The following is a 22,661-nucleotide window of genomic DNA, read 5'->3' as shown; positions in this document are numbered from 1 at the left end:
AGGTGTGACTGCTTTGCATGCAGAAGGTACCAGGGTCTTTCCCCGCTGGGCTGTGAAAGACCCCTGAGTCTGAAACCCTGGAGAACCGCTGCCAGCCAGTGCTGACAGTACCAGTTAGGTGGACCAGCAGCTGCTTTTCCCATTCAGAAGGTCCCAGGCTTAATCCTCTAAGCTGTACCCAGGCAGAGCTGGAATATCCCCCACCTGCAACCCTGGAGAGGCATTTTGAATCACCGTAGATCAGGGTTTTCCAAACTCTGGTCTCCAGCTGTTTTTGGACTACAACTCCCATCATCCCGAGCTAGCAGGACCAGTGGTGAGGGATGGTGGAAATTATAGTCAAAAAACAGCTGGAAACCCAGCTTTGGAAAACTCTGCTAGTCCTGAGCTTGCAGGTGGTCTTGTTAGGGAAATATTGGGGTATAAGAGACACCCAATATCTATCTGGTGTCAGAAGTGGATATTAGGTGTTGAACTCTGATATTTCACTTACAGTCTTCCTTGACAAATCGGGTCCAGGGCGTCATTCGATTCCTAATCTCTCCTGATTTTCTCTTCTCTTCCCCCCCCTCCCAAATATGTTGGGGTCGCTTCCCTGCCCCAGGTGTCTAGCGGGAACCTGCTTGCCATTCTGAACCGACACTACCAGGATCTTTCCTGCCTGGCCTTCACAGACGACAGCAGCCACTTCCTCTCTGGAGCGAAGGACAGCCTCGTGATAGTGTGGAACCTGTACAGGTAAGAGATGGACAAGCTGGAAGGTGTGCAGAGGAGGGTGACTTGAGATGATCCTAAGTCTGGAAGCAAAGCCTGATGAGGAACTGTTGAAGGAGCTTGGTATGTTTAGCCTGGGAAGGAGGGGAGTGAGAGACCATAGAATGGTGGAGTTGGAAGGAACCCCAAGGGTCATCTAGTCCAACCCCCTGCAATGCAGTAATCTCAGCTCAAATATCCATGACAGATGGCCCTCCAACATTTGCTTTAAAACCTCCAAGAAAGGAGAGTCCACAGCCTCTCAAGGTAGACCGTTCCACTGTCAGAACAGCTCTTGGTGTCATGAAGTTCTTCCTGATGTTGAGTCAGAATCTCCTTTCTTGTAACCTGAAGCCATGGGTTCGATTCCTTCCCTCTTCCATGTGACAGCCTTCGCTTGAGATACTGGAAGATGGCTCTCCCACCCGCTCTCAGTCCCCTCTTTTCCAGGCTCAGCATTCCCAGCTCCTTCAACCGTTCCTCCTAAGGCTGTGGGGGACTGATACAATAGCCATCTTCCAACTCTACGATTCTATGATCCATCTAGCTCAGTGTTGCCTACATAAACTGGCAGCACCTCTCCAAGGTTGCTTTCCTTCTCCGTTTATATCCCTTCTGACCTAGAGGTTGGACTAGTTGACCCTTGGGCTCCCTCCCAGCTCTACGACCAGACGATTCTAAGAGGCAAAAGTCTTTGACGACCTTGCTTGTTCCGTTTGCAGAGGTTTCCTATTCCGCAACCTTTTGGCTCACTCGTGTCTGTCTCTGGCTGACTCTCTTCTTAAAACGAAGGCTCGTTTTCCGACGCTTCCCACCATGGCTGGCTTTGATGCAGCCCCAGAACTGCAGCTCTTGCAGAGCACAGCAGGCAGTTTCCAGGGCGGGGTTGTGGGATGGTGGCGGTTGAGCCCGTCGCGCAGACCAGTGGTTGATCAGAACGAGGCGAGGGTGGAACAGCAACTCGTGCAGGGACCCTGCGGGCAGCCTCCTCCTCCTCCTGGAAGAATTTAGGTTTCGTAGCGCAAGAGCTGCCAGGATGCCAAGCCGCCTTCTGTTTGCCTCCCATTGCAAGCAGGCACCCAATTCCAGTTAACCAGGCTGCTTTGGGGGCCCTTTGACAGAAATAATGGCACGATGGAAGCCTCTGCCTCGCCTCCCCCCCCAAAAAAACTTTGCACGCTGCGCCAGAGTTGTTTGCTGGCTCCCTCCCCAGCGAAGCAGCAGTTGGCATGGAGATGCCAGCACGTCCCTGACCCCCTGGGCCAGCAGAGCTTTTGACAGGCGGCTTCTCTTCCTTAATTGCTTTGGCCATCGAGGCTACAAGGACAGCCAGCCGGAGGGGAGGCTCCCATGGTTGGATCCCGCAGCCGCTGTTCCCAGCCTCCTTTGCTCTCCAATGTTTGTCGACCATCATCCAGTGGCGGAGGGTGCTCTAAGGACAGCAGTGCCACCCTCCCCCGATCTCGCAGCCCTTAACCTCTTCAGTTTCAGGAGATACAAAATGTCATCATGTTGGGGAGAGGGCCGTGTTGTCCTCCAGGGGGCCGGAGGTGAAAGTGGGTGGGGCAGCAGAGAAAAGAAAGAAAGAAAAAGTGGGTGTGAATGAAAAAGAAAAAAAAGGAAATATACAGTTACATTACCATACCTTAATATAAGGTAAAGGGTAAAGGGACCCCTGACCATTAGGTCCAGTTGTGTCCGACTCTGGGGTTGCAGCGTTCATCTCACATTAATGGCTAAGGGAGCTGGCGTACAGCTTCCGGGTCATGCCAGCATGACTAAGCCACTTCTGGTGAACCAGAGCAGCGCACAGAAATGCCATTTACCTTCCTGCCGGAGCGATACCTATTTATCTACTTGCACTTTGATGTGCTTTTGAACTGCTAGGTGGGCAGGAGCTGGGACTGAGCAACGGGAGCTCACCCCATCGCGGGGATTTGAACCGCCGACCTTCTGATCAGCAAGCCCTAGGCTCTGTGGTTTAACCCACAGCGCCACCCACTGTGTATACAGCTTTGTATATAAGAATTTACGGCTGTGTATATTCTTATTATCCTAATGCACATTTAATTGTCAATAACCTAATAGATTCTGTGCCAGTTCCTTCCAAATATCATTGTATTTATGCAAAGAAAGTCTGTGTCTATAAGCTGTTCCTACATTGTCATGTTGTCAAGCCATTGATTAAGGGGAATTGTATCTCCATTCTTCCAATTCATCAATATCAGTCTCTTGGCCAACATTAGGGCACGTAGAATCCATTTTCGCTGTCCTGTTGTCAGTTTCCATACAATGGTTTCAAGAGCATATTCACCTCTGAAAATCTTTGAGTTTTTCCGTAGTGCATTGTTTACATAGGCCAGCACTTTCTCCCAAAACTTAGTAAGTGTGCGACATAGCAGAAGCATATGTTTCAAAGAACCATTGTCCGTATTACGTCTCCAACAGAGAGATACATTAGATATACAAACATCAGGGAGTCCAGACTATAAGAAAACCAACACTGTCTCCCGTGAAAAGCTTGAGGAGAGCCAACTGCAGACATTTCATTGCTTTTATTTGGACAACTGCATCCGGAACTGAGCCACGTTCCCTCACACCCGCCATGCGCGTTTCCTGAGACCTCCGCTTTCCTTGCCCCGCTTGCTGTGTGCTGAGGCCTCTTCCTTCCACCCTTTCCCCAGCGTGCTGCAGGCCGAGAACGCCCAGAGCCCAGAGCCCCGCCATGTGTGGTCGAGACACAGCCTTCCCATCACGGACCTCTGCTGCGGCATGGGCGGCCCCATGGCCCGTGCCGCCACGGCCTCCCTAGATCAGACGGCGAAGGTAAGGGCGGCCAGCACGCCAGGGGAGCGGAGTTCCGCTCCTCAGGTAACAGGGACTGGCTACACGGGGAGGAGTGGTAGGGGGTGGCAGCCAGGGAACCCCCAAGGGAAATCCTGGAGGAGGAAAGCTCAGGGATTGGTGGTGGGACACCGAGGAGGGTGGTGTTGGGATACTGAAGGGGCAAGAGGGTTTAGTGAGCAGGAAGAGCCGGTGACAGGGAGCAGTTCAGAATCCAGGCTGAAGCAGAGGAGGGGAGTCAAGAGGCTGCAGAAGAACCAAGGACTCTCCCTCTATGGCTGCAATAAGCTCCCCTTCCCCCTGGTCTCCAAGAACACGCAGAATAACAAGGAAGGCAAACCAGAGGCTAGAGGTGTGCAGATGCAGTTTGAAACTGCTTGGGAAACATCTGGGAGAGAAGGAGCCTTAGAGAGGGTGGAAGGCAGGGACCTGCAGTCCTGGCAACGGCTCCATAGGGGCAAGACCACCTGGGAAGGGTTGCTAAGTGGTATGCCGCTTCCTTGAATAAAAAGTCAACTTCACTGACCACGGAGCCCTGCGCCTTTCATGCTGACCTGCATCTGACTCCAGCCCTGACAGCAGGGCAGAAGCGTCGCAAGGAAGCCCTGCAGCAGCTGGATCAAGCCCCTCTAGTCCAGCGTCTTTCCCCCACAGTGGCCACCAGATGGCCCAATGGGAAGCCCCAATGATAGAAATTAGCCAGGTGCGTTTTGTGACTTTTATGGGTCCAGTTGCAACCACATGGAGGTCTCTGGATGGCAGGTTGGAGACTGACGTCTGTCTCTGGCTGGCCCCTCCAGCTTTCTCCAGCAGGTCAGCAGAAGAGCTTATTTATTGCATTTATCTCCCACTTTTTAATCGAGGAGTCCATTGTTCACCACCACCCCTTCTCACTTTAACCCCTACAACAACACTGTGAGGTAGGTTAAGACACTGTGACTGACTCACAAGGTCATCCAGGGAGCTCCATGACTGAGTGGGGATTTGAACCCTGATCTCCCAGGTCCTAGTCCGACACTCTTTAACCACTACACCCCACACTGACTCTCTAATTGTGCGTTAAACTCCCACCTCCAGATTGATTCGGGGCAGGCTGTGGGGCAGGTGGTTCTCAGGTTGTGGGGTGCTGTACACAGCCTCATACACACGCACACAAACACGCACACGGCTACATTTTGTACAGATGCAAATGGGAGCAGCAAGAAAATGTTGCAGTATGGAGCGCTTGGTATTCTTCTGTTTTCAGGGAGTTTTTTCTATAAAGATTTGTGTGTGTGTGCGTGTGTGTGTATATGTCTTCGAACATTACGGTTTCCTCCAAGACTGCTGACGCCTCCCAATCTTATGCGTTTTGCCTGCATCAGCTATAATAATTCATATACCGGCGACATCATTCTTTGCTACAGATCTTGTGGCCTGAACATTATTCAGCCAAGTCAGCCCAAAAGTTCATGGCGACGGCCGTCAGTGTCCCTTTGACAGCCACTGCTTCTCAGCCTCGCTGGTTCGTTGTGGGGATTATATGGGGAATGGGAGAACCAGGCATGCCACCTTGGGATCCCTGGAGAGAGAGGAGGGATAGAATCGCGACAAATAAATAACAGATTCCTTTAAAATTAAGCATACTGGGGAGCACGGGAAGGAGAGGGCAGGAGGGGTTTGATCCTGCAGCTTCTCCCTCCTGCCTGACACCTGCCCCTCCTTCTCAGAAAGGTGGGAGCTGGAGCCCAGCAACTTTTGCGGGGGCCACAGATCTTCTCCATCCCTGATCTGAGGAGAGGCATTCCCTCTCCCTCTTCTAGACAGAGGGTTCCCGCCATCTGTCATAACGTCAACAAATGTTATTTGAGAGCCAGTGTGGTGTAGTGGTTAAGAGCGGTAGACTCGTTATCTGGGGAACCGGGTTCGCGTCTCCGCTCCTCCACATGCAGCTGCTGGGTGACCTTGGGCTAGTCACACTGCTCTGAAGTCTCTCAGCCCCATTCACCTCACAGAGTGTTTGTTGTTGGGGAGGAAGGGAAAGGAGAATGTTAGCCGCTTTGAGACTCCTTTGGGTAGTGAAAAGCGGGATATCAAATCCAAACTCTTCTTCTCCTTCTTCTTCTTCTTCTGCCCCCGGTTTTATCTCATGTTCAATTGCAAAAGAGATTGCCCATCCATTCCCAAGCCCCTCTGCCATGTTCCACTGCCGTTCTGTCTGAGCCGCAGGGATTCCTGGCCCACCTTTGTACACCCTTGGCTGATTGGTCCTAGAATTGTAGAGTTGGAAGGGGCCAGAAGGGTCATCTAGAGTCTTTTGCCCAACGTGGGGCTCGAACCCACGAATCTGAGATTAAGGGGTCTTGTGCTGTACCAGTTGAGCTATCTGTATGGTTCCTCTTCTCCTCTCTTCCAGCTTTGGGAGATCTCCTCTGGCGACCTCCTCCTCTCTGTCGTCTTCGACGTGGGCGTCCTGTCGGTGACCCTCGACCTCACGGAATACCACATGTTCTGTGGTGGCATGGACGGCTCCATCTTCCAAGTCAACCTCTGCGCCTGGGTAGGTCCGATTCCACATGTGGCATTTATGCATTGTGACTTTGCCATTATTTCTATTGATTGTAGTTTACCGGTACTAATTATTTATTGTAACTGTTAAGAGCAAATTTCTGTTTAATAATTATTTGCTGATGTTTTGAGTGTTAATGTTACTGAATTATTTATTATATCCTAATACATTACTGGGACGTGGGTGGCACTGTGCTCTAAACCACTGAGCCTAGGGCTTGCCGATCAGAAGGTCGGCGGTTCGAATCCCTGCAATGGGGTGAGCTCCCGTTGCTTGGTCCCAGCTCCTGCCCACCTAGCAGTTCAAAAGCACGTCAAAGTGCAAGTAGATAAATAGGTACTGCTCCGGCGGGAAGGTAAACGGCATTTCCATGCGCTGCTCTGGTTCGCCAGAAGCGGCTTAGTCATGCTGGCCACATGACCTGGAAGCTGTACACCGGCTCCCTCGGTCAATAAAGCGAGATGAGCACCACAACCCCAGAGTCGGACACGACTGGACCTAATGGCCAGGGGTCCCTTTACCTTTACCTTTAATACATTACTGAATGTTACTTTATTTGAAACTAGACATTAACCCCGTTAAATTAACAGGCGCTAGAACATACGTGGTCAAACTGTTGCCCTAGCAACGCCGGGGACATGCGCAGAGCTGACTGAGCGGCTCTCGCTTATCTCGTTTTTTTTCTAACAACCGAGCAGCTCTCGCTTGACATCGCTCGCCCGCCACCACTTGTAATGGCCACTGCCGCTTAGAAGCAAGTCCACGCGAGCGCACACCCGCCGCTTCAACAGTTTCACCCGGCCGCCCGAAGTCTCTGTGCTCCAAGTCCCAACGGCTGTCCGTGGGGCACATGCGCAGTAGCGCAATCCCACGGACACAGGGACTGGACGCAGAGACACTTGCACTTTATTATTGTAGATAGGTCATTCCATTTTAAAGTTATGTTTTATTACGACTATCTGTATTGGATCAGATTAATATAAGGTGTGTGTTCTTACTTGCTGTAGACCGCCTTGTGCACTGTAAGAAGGAAAGGCGGTATACAAATTAAAAGTGAAATGTGGCAGTTAACAAAGGAACCCGCCTGCCTTACATACTGAACCAAAGAACCGGTATGTATGCTCTGTGTCGCTTCATATTGTCAACACTGACTGGCAGCAGCTCTCCGGGGCAGGCAGGTGTTTCTCCCAGCCCTACCTTAAAGTGCCACTGAGCTATGTGGGATGTCAGGTGTTGGGCAGGTTAAGACACCCCTGGGCCTAAGAGATTTTGTTTGTTTTATATTATTTATTGCAAAATAAAAAGTGCAAAATTACAAGTGCACTGAGTAAGATAAGACACAAAAAAGAGAAGAAACAGATAGTACCAATGTAGAAAACAATACAGGGGAAAAATATTGTGTACATTGCACACACACAAAAAGGCAGGGAAATTTTGATACTGTAGTTAACCAGACCTTAATCTAACAGGTATTGATAAAATGAATTCCAAATATTGTTGAATTTGTCCATGGCAAGCCTATGTTTGTACACATGAACACATGTGTACCAAAGTTGTACATATCTTCCATCATTAAAGCGAGCTGCATTGTTATTTTTCCAGTTCATCAATACCAGTCTTTTTGCCGTAGGAAGGGTGTGGAGAGTCCACTCATAGTGTTTTTTAGTGATGTTCGGTGATTGACAGGTGGGTGGGTCTGCCCACATGCCAGTCACTGAACATCACTAAAAAACACTTGACTAATGGTGTGTGTGGGGGGGAGATTTGCCACCTCTGTATGCAGTGCTATTTTTCGAGAAAAAAGAGGAGCTGGAACTGACCACTAACACCTCCCTTGTTCTCTTAGAATGGGCATGGCGCCCACCTAAGAGGGGCCGGAACTGAGTTCCTGGATGTGTGAACCAGCAGCCCCACCCAAGTACCTAAGGCAGCTTCCTGGTTCCCACCTACCCACTTTTCCTGGCAGTGCTTCAAAATATAGTTTGTAACTTCCCCCTCCTCTTTCTCTCAGCCCGTGCAAAGGGAGAGAGGCTTCCAGACAGAAAGGGATTCTGCCAAGATCTTCAAAGGGCATCGGTGAGTGCTGCGGCAAAGGTGGGGTAGAGCAACAAAGGGACATTTTTTCTTACCTACGTGCGGTGATTTTTGGTTTGATTGGATTACCCTCTGGGTCTCTTCCAAATCCACAATTCTCTAATTTGATCGGATGGGCGGAATTCCAGCCAGGCCACGGCACTCAGGAGAAGGTGCACAAAAAACACAGGTCTGAGGGCTGTCCGTCCCAACATAAACCGTAGGTTCTAAGGGGCTTTGGAAGGGAGGGGCCAGACATGTGGGTTGCGGGCGCATCCTGTAGCATGCTCAGCCCCTTCCTCTATCAATGGGGATGACTTCAGTTACGCTCGAGACACAGCCTGGAGGCCCTTTGTCTTCCCTCCAGGAACCAGGTGACGTGTCTCTCCGTCTCCACCGACGGAAGCCTGCTCCTGTCCGGCTCGCATGATGAAACCGTCCGGCTGTGGGACATCCAGAGCAAGCAGTGTCTACGCACGGTGAATTACAAAGGTACGCAAGTGCTGTGTGCCTGCATGCACCTCCGCAAAGGGTTGCAGCACAGCCTCTGCCTTGCATGCAGAAGGTCCCAGGTTTGACCCCCCACTGGCATCTCTTGAGCAAAACTCCCGCCTGGGGCCCTGAATAGACCTTGCTCCCAAGTAGCACAGGCAGCCCTGAGCTAAGTGGACCAAGATGACTCTCTGTGTGAGGCAGGTTCCCTACAGTCCGTTTGTTCATTTCTTAAAAAAAATTATATATTTTTAAGTTTCAACATCTTCAACATATACAACCAAAACACAGTTTCGTCTTTTCTCTTGATTTTCTCGACTTCCCACCCCATTTTCCACGGAGTTGTTGCATCTCTCCTTCTTCTGCTGCTCCTTCTCTTCTGCCTATCGAATCACAACCACAATATTATATTCCAATTCCTTCTGTTGCTCATAGCTCAAATCCTCCTCGCAAGTTCATCATGCTATAATATTTCTTTTAATAGTCCGAAAAAGGCATCCATTCTTCCATAAAACACACACTGTTAGAGTCTCTTAATTTTGCTGTTAGTTTTGCCAGTTCTGCATATTTGTTTTGCAGGTTTATCAAGCTCTTTGTTGAAAAGCTACCAGTGTAGTACATAAGACCAGATGAAATGCAGAAAAGGCAGGGAATTGCAAGCTCAGTAAATCAAAGCACAATAGCTTGCATCCAGCTCAAGTTTTACCCAGAGTAAAAAAGGTAAAGGTAAAAGGACCCCTGACAGTTAAGTCCAGTTGCGAACGACTCTATTCTGGGCTGCATCAATAGGAGGATAGCATCTAGATCAAGGGAAGTAATAGTACCACTGTATTCTGCTCTGGTCAGACCTCACCTGGAATACTGTGTCCAATTCTGGGCACCACAGTTCAAGAAGGATACTGACAAGCTGGAACATGTCCAGAGGAGGGCAACCAAAATGGTCCAAGGCCTGGAAACGATGCCTTATGAGGAACGGCTTAGGGAGCTGGGTATGTTTAGCCTGGAGAAGAGAAGGTTAAGGGGTGATGTGATAGCCATGTTCAAATATATAAAAGGATGTCATATAGAGGAGGGAGAAAGGTTGTTTTGTGCTGCTCCAGAGAAGCGGAAACGGGGCAATGGATTCAAACTACAAGAAAGAAGATTCCACTTAAACATTAGGAAGAACTTCCTGACAGTAAGAGCTGTTGGACAGTGGAATTTGCTACCAAGGAGTGTGGTGGAGTCTCCTTCTTTGGAGGTTTTTAAGCGGAGGCTTGACAGCCATCTGTCAGGAATGCTTTGATGGTGTTTCCTGCTTGGCAGGGGGTTGGACTGGATGGTCCTTGTGGTCTCTTCCAACTCTAGGATTCTAACACTCGGGGGTTGCGGTACTCATCTTGCTTTACTGGACGAGGGTGCCAACGTTTGTCCGCAGACAGTTTTTCTGGGTCTTGTGGCCAGCATGACTAAGCCGCTTCTGGGGCAACAGAACACCAAAACCAGAGCAGCGCACAGAAATTCTGTTTACCTTCCCGCCGGAGCGGTACCTATTTATCTACTTGCACTTTGACGTGCTTTCGAACTGCTAGGTTGGCAGGAGCTGGGACTGAAGAACAGGAGCTCACCCCGTCGCGGGGATTCGAACCACCAACCTTCTGATCAGCAAGCCCAAGAGTCTCAGTGGGTTAGACCACCCTTCTGCTATCTAGCTGAATGTTAAGATGCTCTGATTTCAGCTGGTAACCGGGATTCTAGAGGGCTGCAGCGGCCACACTAAAAACTCAAGTTTCTTTCCCCAGCCCTGGAGATGCCGGGAGTAAAAGTGAGCCGCCCTGCTAGTCCTCATGCTTCCAAGCAAATAGCTGAAATAGGAATGGAGGACTTTGCCTTATGCCAAATCAGACCCGTGGTCCACCTAGCAGAATTTCTCCTGGAGTTTCAGGATCAGAGTCCCTTTCCTGGGAGGTGCCCTTCCCAGCTCAGATACCCAAAATATTTTGTTTATACCAGGCTGCTGAACTTCCTACTCCAGAGCAGAGTTTTTAGGTGTTCTCAGCAAACCGTTTTGGGTTCCTTTCCTCTGGAATTCTCCCTGAACAGGAGAAGTGTCCAAGCCACCATTTCCTCATATTGAGTCACCTTTACATAATCTTCATTTTAGCTATCTCTGTCCAGGGGCAAAACTGTTCTCTCCCCACGACACAATTTGTAAAATCCTCTTAGCCCTGGCTGGTTGTGTGCGTGTGTTTGGCATGTGCCCTGCTTTGTTTTGAAGCGATGCTCAAAGCCTTGCGTTGGCAAAGAGAAAAGGAGCCATAAAGCCTGCATGGCTGAATCTTAAAAACCTCACAATCTGACTTGAGGGTCGTAAATTTCTCAATGTGCTGAGCCGCGCTTGGTGCCTGCACCCTCTTCCCCCTAATCCTGGGTAGAAAAAAAGTGCCAGGATATAACAATGCAGCTGGCAAGGGGAGGGTTGGTTCAGCGTCGGCCAATGGGGAGGCAGCCCTTGTCCACCCACTCCTTCCTGGAGAGGAGAGGCAAATTATTTTCGCTCGAGTTTTATTAGGAAAGGGGATTGGGAGATAAAACTGCCAGGTTTCGCAAGACCTTTTGTGGTGCAGCAATGTTTGGAAAACTGGTGTGGGTGGTTAGGATTCCGGGAATCAGCCAGTGTGGGCAGGTGGTAGTAATAATAATAATAATAATAATAATAATAATAATAATTTGTTATTTATATCCCGCCCATCTGGCTGGGTTTCCCCAGCCACTCTGTGTGTCCTGACTCCAGGGCTGCTCCTCCATCCTGTGGCTGCATGTCCCCTTGAAGTGTTGTGTGCCAGTGGGTGCCCTCGGGGTCCCAGTTATGGAATCGTAGAATTGTAGAGCTGGAAGGGACATAAGAACCTAGGAAGAGCCTCGCAGGATCACCCCAGTGGCACACGGGAGTCCAGCATCCCGTCGCCACAGGATTCACAACTAAAGAATCCCTGGCAGGGGGCCGTCCAACCTATTCAAAAACCTCTGAAGAAGGAGAACCAAACACCTTCCACTGTTGAATAGCTCGAAAACCGGAGCACTCACTTCCGGGTTTGAGATCCAAGGTACGACTGTACTTGAAGATAGCCATAATGCCATTCCCTCGGCCTTCTCTTCTCCAGGCTGAAGTTGCCTGATGCCCCTGAAAACTCCTTTCTCTACCACACAGGTCTCTCCCTGGGCACAGGAGCAGTGCAGTGGACTGGAGCTCAGAGACCTGCTACTGATTGTGCCTGGCATGATGCAGTTGGGTGCTACCCAGGGCCATAGCTCTGTGGCAGAGCCTCTGCTGGGAATGCAGAAGGTCCCAGGTTCAGTTTGCAGGCAGGACTGGTAGCATCCCCCCTGCCTGAACCCCTGGAGAGCCACTGCTATCCAGTCCGTGTGTAGACTGATTAAGGGTCTGGAAACTAAGCCTTACAAGGAGCGCTTGAAGTAGTAGAGGGGAGATAGGATAGTCATGTTCAAATATCTCAAGGGCTGTCCCGTGGAACAGGGAACAAGCTTGTTTTCTCCTGCTCCGGAGGGTAGGACTCGAACCAAAGGCTTCAAGTTACAAGAAAGGAGGTTTTGTCTAAACATCAGGGGGGGGGGGAAACTTTCTGACAGTAAGAGCTGTTTGACAGTCTCCCTCGGAAGGTGGTGGAGTCTCCTTCCTGGGCAGTTTTTAAGCAGAGTTTGGATAGCCACCTGCCATGGACCCTTGGCCTGAAATTCCTGCATTGCAAGGGGTTGGACTGGATGACACTCGGGGTCCCTTCCAACTCTACAGTTCTTTGAACACTGAGGTTGAATAGGCCCAACGGCCTGGCTCTGCATAAGTCAGCTTCCTTCATTCAACCAGCCCATTGTTCAGAAACATGAGGACTGGAATCCTACTTTTAGCGGAAGGGCACGAGGTCCCAGGTCCAGGTAGGACAGGGAGTGTCCCCAAACTAGTTTTGAACTGCTCCCCCCTTCACAAAAGGGCGAAGAGCCCTTTTCTTCCTGTCCTTTATATAACGGCGTTGTTCGTCCCTCCCTCCTCCCCTCCAGATGTCTAATTACTTTTCTCCCTTCTCCGAAAAGAATCCTGTCCAGGCGTTGGCAACTCTCTCCGCTGTTATCGGTGCCCCCGGGGAGGCATTAACATCCTTTATCTCGGCTGCGCAGAACACTTGATAAGGCGCTGCCGCTGGCAGCTCAGTTCGCAACACGTCTCTCTTTTCTTCTAAACCCCCCCCCCCTTTCAACATCGTCCTCGGAGCTTCCCTCCTCCCCACCCGCTAAACCCTGAGCGCCTGCCAGGGGGCCTGCTCTGTGCTGCTGAGCGCTGCCTACCTGTCTTCGCATCTGCTCCATGCCTTCAGAACTGATCTCTTTCCAAGGCACAGAAACCAGTAAATCCTCTGTGCAGTGCAAGCGGCGAGACAGCCCTAATAACGAGGCTTTGGAGTGCCGCTCAAACTCGGGTAATTTAATAACATTCTGTGTCCGGCACTTCCACTGAGCTCCGGGGTGGCGGGAGGAGAGAGAGAGGCCATCCTTCGTTTTGTAACAAGCTGCAGCTGGTTTTAAGTACTTGCCAGCTTCAGGAGCAGCACTTGGGTCAATAATCCCCGAGCCAGGAGCTGTGAAACGAGAAATGAGCAAGTTAAATAGCAAAAGTCTCCCATGAGCGTGCCTGCCACTTCTCTGCGCGAGTCTCTGCTCCAGCCTCACCTCGGCAGGACCCAATTAATCCCGCCACATATGGCACGGGTTGCCATAGGATTCTTTGGTCACGCAAACGTAATAGTAGTGAAAGCAGGGGGCTCCTGTTGCCCCTCTGCATGAGTTGTTGCCCTGGGTTTGCTGCCTTGGGAATGCAGTAGTGATTTGCACAGGGAACATGGGCAGAGAATGAACACCCACACTCCGTTTCCTGTGCAAGGTGCCGTTCCACTCCCTAGGAGGCATGCCCAAGGCAGTGACTCATGCATAGATTCAACAGGAGTGCCAGAAGTGGACAGGGTGAAATATGCTTTTCACACTTCACAACAACCCGAGAGATTTTCCATCAGCACATGCCTATTTCAGATCAGACCCTTCAGCCATCCAGACCACAACCTCCTGAGGGATTCCGTTCCACTGTCGAACAGCTCTCACGGTCAGAAAGTTCTTTCTGGTGTTTAGTTGGAATCTCCTTTCTTGTAACTTGAAGCCATGGGTTCGAGTCCTGCCCTCCAGAGCAGGAGACAACAAGCTGGCTCCCTCTTCCATGTGACAGCCCTTGAGATATTTGAAGATGGTTCTCCTATCTTCTCTCAGTGTCCTCCAAATGAAACATACCTAACTCCTTCAACCGTTCTTCATAAGGCTTTGTTTCGAGACCCTTCATCATCTTGGTCTCCCTCCTCTGCCCACATTCCAGCTTGTCAACATCCTTCTTAAATTGTGCCCAGAATCAGACATAATACTACAGGTGTGGTCTGACCAAGGCAGAAAAGAGTGGTACTATTACCTTGATGAAGAAGGATTTCCTTTTACCTGTACTGAATCTTCCGGCTTCATTTGATTCCCACAAGCTATAATGTTACGACAGCAGGAGGGAAGCTGCTCTCTGTCTGCTTTCTCCAAAACAAAATCAAAAATTCTTTCCAGTAGCACCTTAGAGACCAACTGAGTTTGTTCTTGGTATGAGCTTTCGTGTGCATGCACACTTCTTCAGATACCAAGAAATGCTTTCTCCAAGAAATGCATGATTTGATGCCTTCTCCATCAGTACCAGTGGGCCGCAGGCCAGTCCGAGGCAGAACTTACTATCTTCCTGACACTCAGTTGGGGGAGCCAGTGTGGTTAAAGCATCGGGACTAAGACCTGGGAGAGAGGCCAGGGTTCGAATCCCCCCACTGAGCCATGAAGCTCACTTGGGTGGCCTTGGAAGCTAGCCTCTCTCAGGCCAACCTACCTCACAGGGCTGTTGCAAGGATAAAATGGGGAGGAGGAGAACCACGCACAGCACCTTCAGCTCCTTGGAGAAAAGTGGGGCAGAAATGCAATAAATAAATAGAACCAGAGGCTCATCTGAGCTCTTAAAAAGTTGTTTATGGACAAATCCTCTTTGACCTGCCTCCCTGCCACTGGGAAATGGAGGTGGATGGGTGTGGCCCCCTGTTCTGCCCCAGCGCCTTGCAGATGGGGGGGGTGGCGGGGGGCACACTTAACCGAAAGCTCCTGAGAGCTCCAGCTGTGGGCACTGCGGAGGTCTGCCTGGTTTTGCATGCAAACTCCAAAGGCAGAGCCAGGTTTTTTTTGGGGGGGGGGGGGTTGGAGAGAAAGCACACAGGGACAATGCTGGAAATAGATCTGAAGAGTCAAAAGACCAGCCTTGAGCCGTTGGCAGCTGCAAGCAAGAAATGGCTGAGGGATTCGAATTTTGTTATTCCGGCTGCCACTGGCTGCTGTTTCCAACGGGTGTTGCTCTCAAATGGGTTGGGAAGGGGGAAAAGGCTTGCTGGACGCGCTGTGTGCGTGTGTATATATACTGAATAACGCCTGGCTTGGTGAGCGATGAGCTGAGGACCCTGTCTGGCCCACCCAGCAAGCCATTCCCGGCCCCGGCCTCTTGCTTCCTAAGTCTTCTTCCTCCACTTAGTTTGCCAGGGCGATGGATTCAACAATTTGTGAGTGCAGAGAGGTGAGCTGAGGTTGTGGCAGGGAGGGGTCGGGAGCCTGGCAGCAGCCCGTGTGGGTAAATGCGGTAATTAAAGCGCTCATTAACTCCGCTGAGTGGATGTGTGCGATAGATCATTACCGCGAGACAACTTGGGAGCGCACCGGGGCCTGGGTGATGGATGGCTCGCTCGGCAGAGGACGGAGAGGCCGCGGTGCTTGGGGCTGTGGGGGTCGCCCCCGGGGAGGTCTCCAAACGGTTCCCTCCGGTCCCCTCCAGATGCCTTCCTAGCTAATTGAAGGAGAAGCTTGGAGGGGTGGCAGGGGAGCTGACGGCAAGGAGGAACGCAAACACACACACACACACGCCTTAGATTCTGTAGAGCAGAACCGCCAAAAGGGGGAAAGATGGTGGAAGAAGAAGAAGAAGAAGAGTTTGGATTTGATATCCCGCTTTATCATTACCCGAAGGAGTCTCAAAGCGGCTAACATTCTCCTTTCCCTTCCTCCCCCACAACAAACACTCTGTGGGGTGAGTGGGGCTGAGAGACTTCAGAGAAGTGTGACTAGCCCAAAGTCACCCAGCAGCTGCATGTGGAGGAGCGGAGACGCGAACCCAGTTCCCCAGATTATGAGTCTACTGCTCTAAACCACTACACCACACTGGCTTCTCTGGTGGAGAGAAGATGTGATTCCTTGGAGGTTTTTAAGCAGAGGTTGAATGGCCATCTGTCATGGATGCTTCAGCTGTGATGCCTGCACTGCAAGGGGTTGGACTAGAGGACCCCCAGGGGTCCCTTCCATTATTCCCCCAGGCAGGGCTTGGAAAATACACCCTGCCTGAAGCCCTTGGGAGCTTCTGCCATCCAGTGTAGACCAGTGGTTCCCAAAGAGAATAGTACTGCCCCCTGGGTGGGGCGATTACCTAAGTGGGGGTTGCTAGGGGGCAGCAGGGGGTCCCTGTAAATGACAAACAGGCTCTGGAAAGCTGGCATCTCCCTGGATCAAGTTTTGTTGGATTAATTGAACTATTTTTAATTGGGCTTTGAGTGAACGGGCAATTAATTGCCGCTGTTTTGAATTTTATCGTGTCATCATCTCCCTTAGTGGGCCGTGCGAGCCGCTGCTCTGAATAATGCTTTGTGTTGTGCAGAGTAGTGAGCACACGGGGCGAGTTTATGGCACCAAGCTGGAAAAGGTTTGAGAACCACTGTTTGCAGACAATCTTGGGCAAAATGAGCCCAAAGTGTGGCTTCGTCTAAGGCAGTCTTCCTGTGCCTCTGTTAAATTTCCCCTTTAAATCACCATGAGGACTAGAAACCTTACTGTGGGGCCTGTCTCCTAAATAGAAGGGTGCATGCTCTGGGTGCAGAAAGGCTGGGAATGACTCCCCGTCCAAAAGCCCAAAGAGCTGCTGGCAGTCCCAGTCCTGAGATGGATGGCTTTGGTGTCCTGACTCAGCACAAGGCTGCTTATCAAGAACCATGAGGACTAGCATCTTGCTTCATTCATTTTCAGAGGAGGGTCCACAAGCTCTGTGCTCAAAAGGCCCTTGGGGGCCTCTTCTAAAACTCTCCCAATTTCTATGATTCTGCAGTTAGCCCCTCAAACGGCGTCCCACATGCTTCTTAGCCCTGCCATAAGCATACCTTGCCGCTAAATATCTCCCTCCCTCCAATTTGCTCCTGCAGGTCCAGTCACCAACGCCTTCATCACCCTGGCTCCAGCCAACATGCTAAACCCGGAGAGCAAGCCCCGGGTCCCCCTGCCCAAGTTCAGCCGCCACCTCTACACCATGGAGAACGCGGGGAGCCCTGCAAGCGAGGGGATGATGCTGTGCCTCGGGATGCATCAGAAGGTAGGGGAGCCTTTGGACCAAGTGACCGCCAAGCCAGAAACCCCCCTTTGCCCTTGAGGATGGTGGGCAAAAGGATGGTGGAATGCTTATGCCCCAGGTCCACTGGCATAAAGGTCTCACTAAGACACATAGATTTGTGGCTATTTCCCAGTGTTTGATCCTCGGTCAGAAAGGCACAGTCGTAGAATCATACGAGTTGGAAGGGACCCAAGGGGTCGTCTAGTCCAATCCCTTGCGATGCGCGGGTCAGAGTTAAGAATAAGGCCTATTGGCTGCCCAGGTGGAGAATAGAGAGCGGGACGTGTCTGAACTAGCAGAATGTACAAAGGGGGAAAGCGAAACAAAAAGAAGATTCATTGCTCTTCCACTCTCACAGCTCAAACTTCAGAGAAGACGATTGCCCATGATTCTTGGCTAGAGATGCTCTCGGGAGATCTCACAGGAAGATCTCACAAGCCCATGCCACAACTGGCACGTGGAGAGGGCCTTGTCCCCCACCCCCAGCAAGGCAGAGGGCTTAAAAAGGACTTTTGTCTTGCTTGCATTTAATAATAGTAGTAGTAGTAGTAATATAATATGCAGCCCATCTGGCTGGGTTGCCCTAGCCCAGTGGTGGCGAACCTATGGCACGCGTGCCCAAGTGGGCACGCAGAGCCCTCTCTGTGGGCACGCGCGCCATCGCCCCATCAGGTTCGTTTTTTTGTAGTTTGCAAAGGTGACAGCCTCTCCCCCCCCCCCAAATGCCGCAGCGGGCGGGAAACGTTCCCTATAGTGCGTGCCAGCCGCAGCGGCGGGGTGTGTGTGTTGGGTGTCCCCCCACACCGCTATGAGCTGGAAACACTCCCCAGAGTTTCGTGCCAGCCAACCAGCTGGTTGGCTGCTGCTGCAATAGGACGCTCGTTTTGTGGCTGGTCCCCGCGCGGAGCAGCCTGCAAAGACACAGAGCGAGCCCTCTTCTTTTCCCGCCCACCGAGGGCTGGCTTGCAGGGAGAGGAAGTGACGCTGCCTGCACAGTTGCTGGGAGACAAAGTTTTGTGTAGGGAAGAGCGAGAGAAAAGGGGCCAGTTGCTCCTTTCCCGAGAAGGTGGAGCCTGAGGGGAGAGTGTGTGGGGTGGCTGCGCCCCTCTCTCGCCCACAGAGGAAAACGAAGCAGCCAACAGGGCGGGGAGAGTGGAAAAGGCGCCTTCGAAGTGCCCGGCGGTGCTTTCACTCGTTTCTCTGGGGATGTTTCTGCACAAAGTTGCGCAGGGTTGCGCTGCGCGAGGCATGGAAGCGCACGCGAGCTTCAATTCCACGCAGCTCACCTCCTCCCGAGCAAACCTTTCCTGGGGCGGCACTAAGCAGCCCATGCTTCAAGGAGGTGATAAGCCCTCCTGTCTTTCCACCCGGAAAGTACTCTAAAGCAACAACGACAAGCCAGGTGGTGGCTTGAGTCCCAGCAGTCACTTTCCTTTGGTTCCTGTTGCGAAACTCCCTGCAGGTGGTGAGCGGTGGCGCTTTCCCCTTCCAGGCTTGGTGGGGTTTGAACTGCCCTTTTTCTGCTGCTCAGCCAAGCGCCCAACCAGGTTGCTGTTGTGACTGTGTAAGCCTTCGTTTAATCCCTCCTTTCTTGGTAACACACAAGAAACAGCAGTGGTTCCACAAGACCATATTCCTCACTCCCCCGCAACCACCCAATAATGCAAATATAGGATTCTTCCTTTCAGCACTAGGGCAGAGAGCAAAGACCACTTTTTAAAACCTCTCCAAAGTTTCCGAAAGTTATTCAAGCCTTTGAATTGCCTCTTAAGTAACATGTATATAATTCTACATTTTCTGGAGGCAATTTGTGTTTTCTTGAATTTTAGTAAATCAGTAATTTAAGAAAGGCAACTATTTATTTTGAAAATATTATACATAAAGTGCAGATATAAGTTCAACAACTCTCCCCCATTATCCCCCGGATTGGCACTTTGTGATAAATCATTGGGTTTTGGGTTGCAGTTTGGGCACTCAGTCTCTAAAAGGTTCGCCACCACTGCCCTAGCCACTCTCAGCAGCTTCCAACACATAAAAACATAATAGAACACCAAACATTAAAAACTTCCACATATAGGGCTGCCTTTAAATGTCTTCTAGAAGTTGTATAGTTATTGGTCTCCTTCACAGCTGCTGGGAGGGCGTTCCACAGGGAGGGTGCCACCACCGAGAAGGCCCTCTGCCTGGTTCCCTCTCACCTCACTTCTCGCAGTAAGGGAACTGCCCTCAGAGCTGAACATCTGTGTCTGGGCTGAACGATGGGGGTGGAGACGCTCCTTCAGGTCTACAGGGCTGAGTTGGGTTTTTTCTTGCGGTTTGCAACTGCTTTCTCTGATTACACAGCAAACCAAATAAAGACATGTTTTATAGCAGGGGAGGGAGAGAGAGAGGGTACGGAAGTGGGACCCAGGCGTGGTTGGCGAAGGGAACACACCTCTGAGCTCTGCATGCCTATGTGCCAAGCCTCCTTACCCTTCCGATGCAAGCAGGAGCAGGTGGCTGTTCCCTGCTTGAAGTGGCGATGCAGATCTGAGAGAGGCAGGGCTGAATGTTCTGGTACAATTATCCCTCAGGGAAAGGAACAGGTTGGCAGGAGAGAGAGAGAGGGAGTGTATTATAATCCTGTTGTTGGGCACTGAGGCAGTTATAGGCTGGAACATCTCCATCGCGCATTGGCATCTCGAGGAACGAAGTCGGCCGTAGCACATAAATTAACTTCCAGAGTTGGGGAGGCCAGTAAGATCCCTGCCAGTGGCCCATCTAGCTCAGCATCCTGTGCTCACAGTGGCCAAACAGTTGCCCCAAAGGGAAGCCCACCAGCAAGATCGGAGCACAAGAGCCCTCTCCCTTCCTGTGGTTTCCAGCAACTGGGATTCAGAAGCATTGCTGCCTCTGACCATGGAGACAGAGCATAACCATCCTGGCCCGTGCCCCTTGATAGCCCATTCCTTCACCATGCATTTGTCCAATTCACTTTTAAGCCACCTGGGTTGCTAGCCGTCACCGCTTCCTGTGGGAAGGAGTTCCGCAGTTTAACGAAGGGTTTTATTTTATCTGTCTTGAATCTTCCAACCGGGCCTTCCTTGTGTTAGTCTGCAAAGCTGCCAACAGCTTAGATCTGAAGTGCCTCAAGGAGTGCCCGATTCCTTCTGCCCTGCCTTGATCACAGAGACCTTCCGGTGGGGCACTCTTGGTGCTGTCGGACAGGCCCTGCCTCCTTTCTCTCCCTTGACTCTGAGCAGAGTCTACTCAGCATCCCTCCATCCATCCTTGAGGCTTGGGTTTCGCAATAGCTAGGCCTCTGCTCCAATCCAGGAGGTTCTCCTTTCTGCCTGGGACTCTTCTCTTGGGTTCATGCAGGTGGCTTTGAGTGGAGACCACGTGGCTTCAGGGACACTAGAGGTAGACAGGGGGTGGGGAGAGGGTCCCGCTGGCGAGCTTTCCGGGGACGCCTGGCTGCCTGACTGCAGGGAAACGGGAGGTGGCTTTGCTCTCATGTCACCCACAATGTCATAAAATCTCAGCCTCCCCACTCAAACCCGCCAACACCCCTTTGCCAGGAATGCATTTCGTTTTCCTAGCAAGGGGTTGCGTCCAATGCCCTCTCGCAGTTGCTCCAAGCAGAGGGAGATCGAGGGAAGCCGGCATTTCATCAGCCTTGCCTGTTAACCATCGCTCACTGTGGAGGCATTTTCTCCTCTCCTGCCTGTCTTCTCTCCCCCCCCCCCCCAAAACACAAAGGGTGCTTAGATGTGTTATCTCTCCTGCCTGTCATTTTTCTCTCTCCACCTGCGAGACTGATGGGGCCGTCTTCTTTGATGGATTAGCTCCTTGCAAAGGGAGGCCTCCTCTCCCCTGGCACCACACAGTTTGTCCTTTTTTTCGTCTTCCGAGTTTCCTTGAGCTGCATCAGGCAAAGTGTCTGGCTGCCCACCCCAAGGCTCTCGCCAGGTATCTCATCTAGCGTTCTTGTAACAGATTCCCAGGAGCGTCCGCTGTCAGACCTGCTCCTTTCCTCTGCAACGTTGACAGCGGCCCCAAACCTCCAAGGTGCGATGTCTCTTGTTCACCCAGCAAGAGGAAGGATGTTTCCGAACCAGGAAAGGTGGTTGTTCAGGTTGGATTGGTTTAGGAAACTTCAGCTCCCCCTCATCTTGGGGAGTCTGGGAGAATCCTGACGGCAGAACAAGATTCTAGCCCTCATGACTGCTTGGCGGAGGGTGGGAGACTGAAAACTTGTGAGAACACATAAGAAGAGTCCTGCAGGGTCAGGCCAGTCAGGGCCCATCTAGCCCAGCATCCTGTTTCTCACAGTGGCCAACCAGCAGTGTTTGAAATTAGTCCGGCTACAGGTGCATTTTGCACCTGGCTATCAGCCACTTGCGACCAAGTGAAAATTCCTGGGTGCCAGGATGTCACCTGACATCTCCACCATCTGGAGCTGCATGCCTGGGGATCCTTGGACCTGGACTGTTTTCACACACTAATACGCCATCCTGTAGAATTCTGTCTGTTATATTTTATCTGCACAATCAGGATGAATTTCAGCAGCCAAAATGCTTTTTCAGCGCAGCCTGAGCAGAAGCAGTGAACAGCGTTATAGTGAATTGTTGTCACTTGTCTTCGCTTCCCCCACTGCCCTGCTGAGAGTTGTGAATGCCTGCGTTATGGATGGTCTGTGTCACTATTAAGAAAAAGAGGTCTGAATGGGCCGATATATATGTGGACTGTCCCTGGATCAAGTGACTTTTCTTCTTTATGTTCTCAAAGCTCTTAACCCAGCCAGGGCGTAGGAAGGGGTGTATGGTGGGGGCGGTTCGCCCCGGGTGTGATCCCAGAGGAGGGTGACAAAATCCCCCCTGGGTGGATCGCGCCGCCCGCCGGAAGGATCATGCCTCCCCCAGGTGCACGACATGTGTGCCACTCCGGGTGCCAGAATGGCTAGCTCTGCCACTGAACCCAGCTCAAGTTTGTCCCTTGAACTAGCCAGATGTTTAACTGAGAACCAATCAAAGTCAGTCAGTCATTTGAAAAATAAGACTTAAGAAACATCTTGCCCCCAAATGGCATCTAGACATTCTGTTTTGGCAACTGCAACCTTGGTTTAAGGGGTCGTTGAGTGCCTGGCTTGTGTATCTGAGTTTGTGACACTGCCGACCATATCCTTCTCCTGAGTGTGATAGTGGAGGGACAACATAGCCATCGTAGAAAGATAGATAGATAGATAGATAGATAGATAATACTTTATTCGGCTATAAGCCCACAAGGGCCATTGTAGAAAGTAGGATTAAGGTAAAGGTAAAGGGACCCCGGCCATTAGGTCCAGTCATGTCCGACTCTGGGGTTGTGGCACTCATCTCACATTACTAGCCGAGGGAGCCGGCGTACAGCTTCCGGGTCATGTGGCCAGCATGACTAAGC

At 51.2% G+C, this 22,661-nt stretch overlaps 1 protein-coding gene across 1 annotated transcript in view; it reads left to right on the top strand.

Annotated features, from left to right (window-relative positions):
* Nucleotides 1–541: 541 nt before the first annotated feature.
* The window catches only part of LOC117039474 (WD repeat-containing protein 18-like), a gene marked incomplete at its 5' end in the record, with an annotated part of 28,412 nt that continues 6,292 nt past the window's right edge, over nucleotides 542–22,661 (top strand). The window contains 6 exons of the mRNA XM_033136586.1: nucleotides 542–738; nucleotides 3,438–3,579; nucleotides 5,993–6,136; nucleotides 8,157–8,221; nucleotides 8,586–8,710; nucleotides 17,056–17,222. Of these exons, the coding sequence (XP_032992477.1) occupies nucleotides 542–738; nucleotides 3,438–3,579; nucleotides 5,993–6,136; nucleotides 8,157–8,221; nucleotides 8,586–8,710; nucleotides 17,056–17,222 (840 nt within the window). The remainder of the gene's footprint in view (nucleotides 739–3,437; nucleotides 3,580–5,992; nucleotides 6,137–8,156; nucleotides 8,222–8,585; nucleotides 8,711–17,055; nucleotides 17,223–22,661) is intronic.

This window comes from Lacerta agilis, chromosome 18, assembly GCF_009819535.1.
Source record: "Lacerta agilis isolate rLacAgi1 chromosome 18, rLacAgi1.pri, whole genome shotgun sequence".
NCBI classification, from domain to species: domain Eukaryota; kingdom Metazoa; phylum Chordata; class Lepidosauria; order Squamata; family Lacertidae; genus Lacerta; species Lacerta agilis.
Note: the sequence above shows the minus strand (reverse complement) of the source record. Positions and strands in the feature narration are given on the sequence as shown.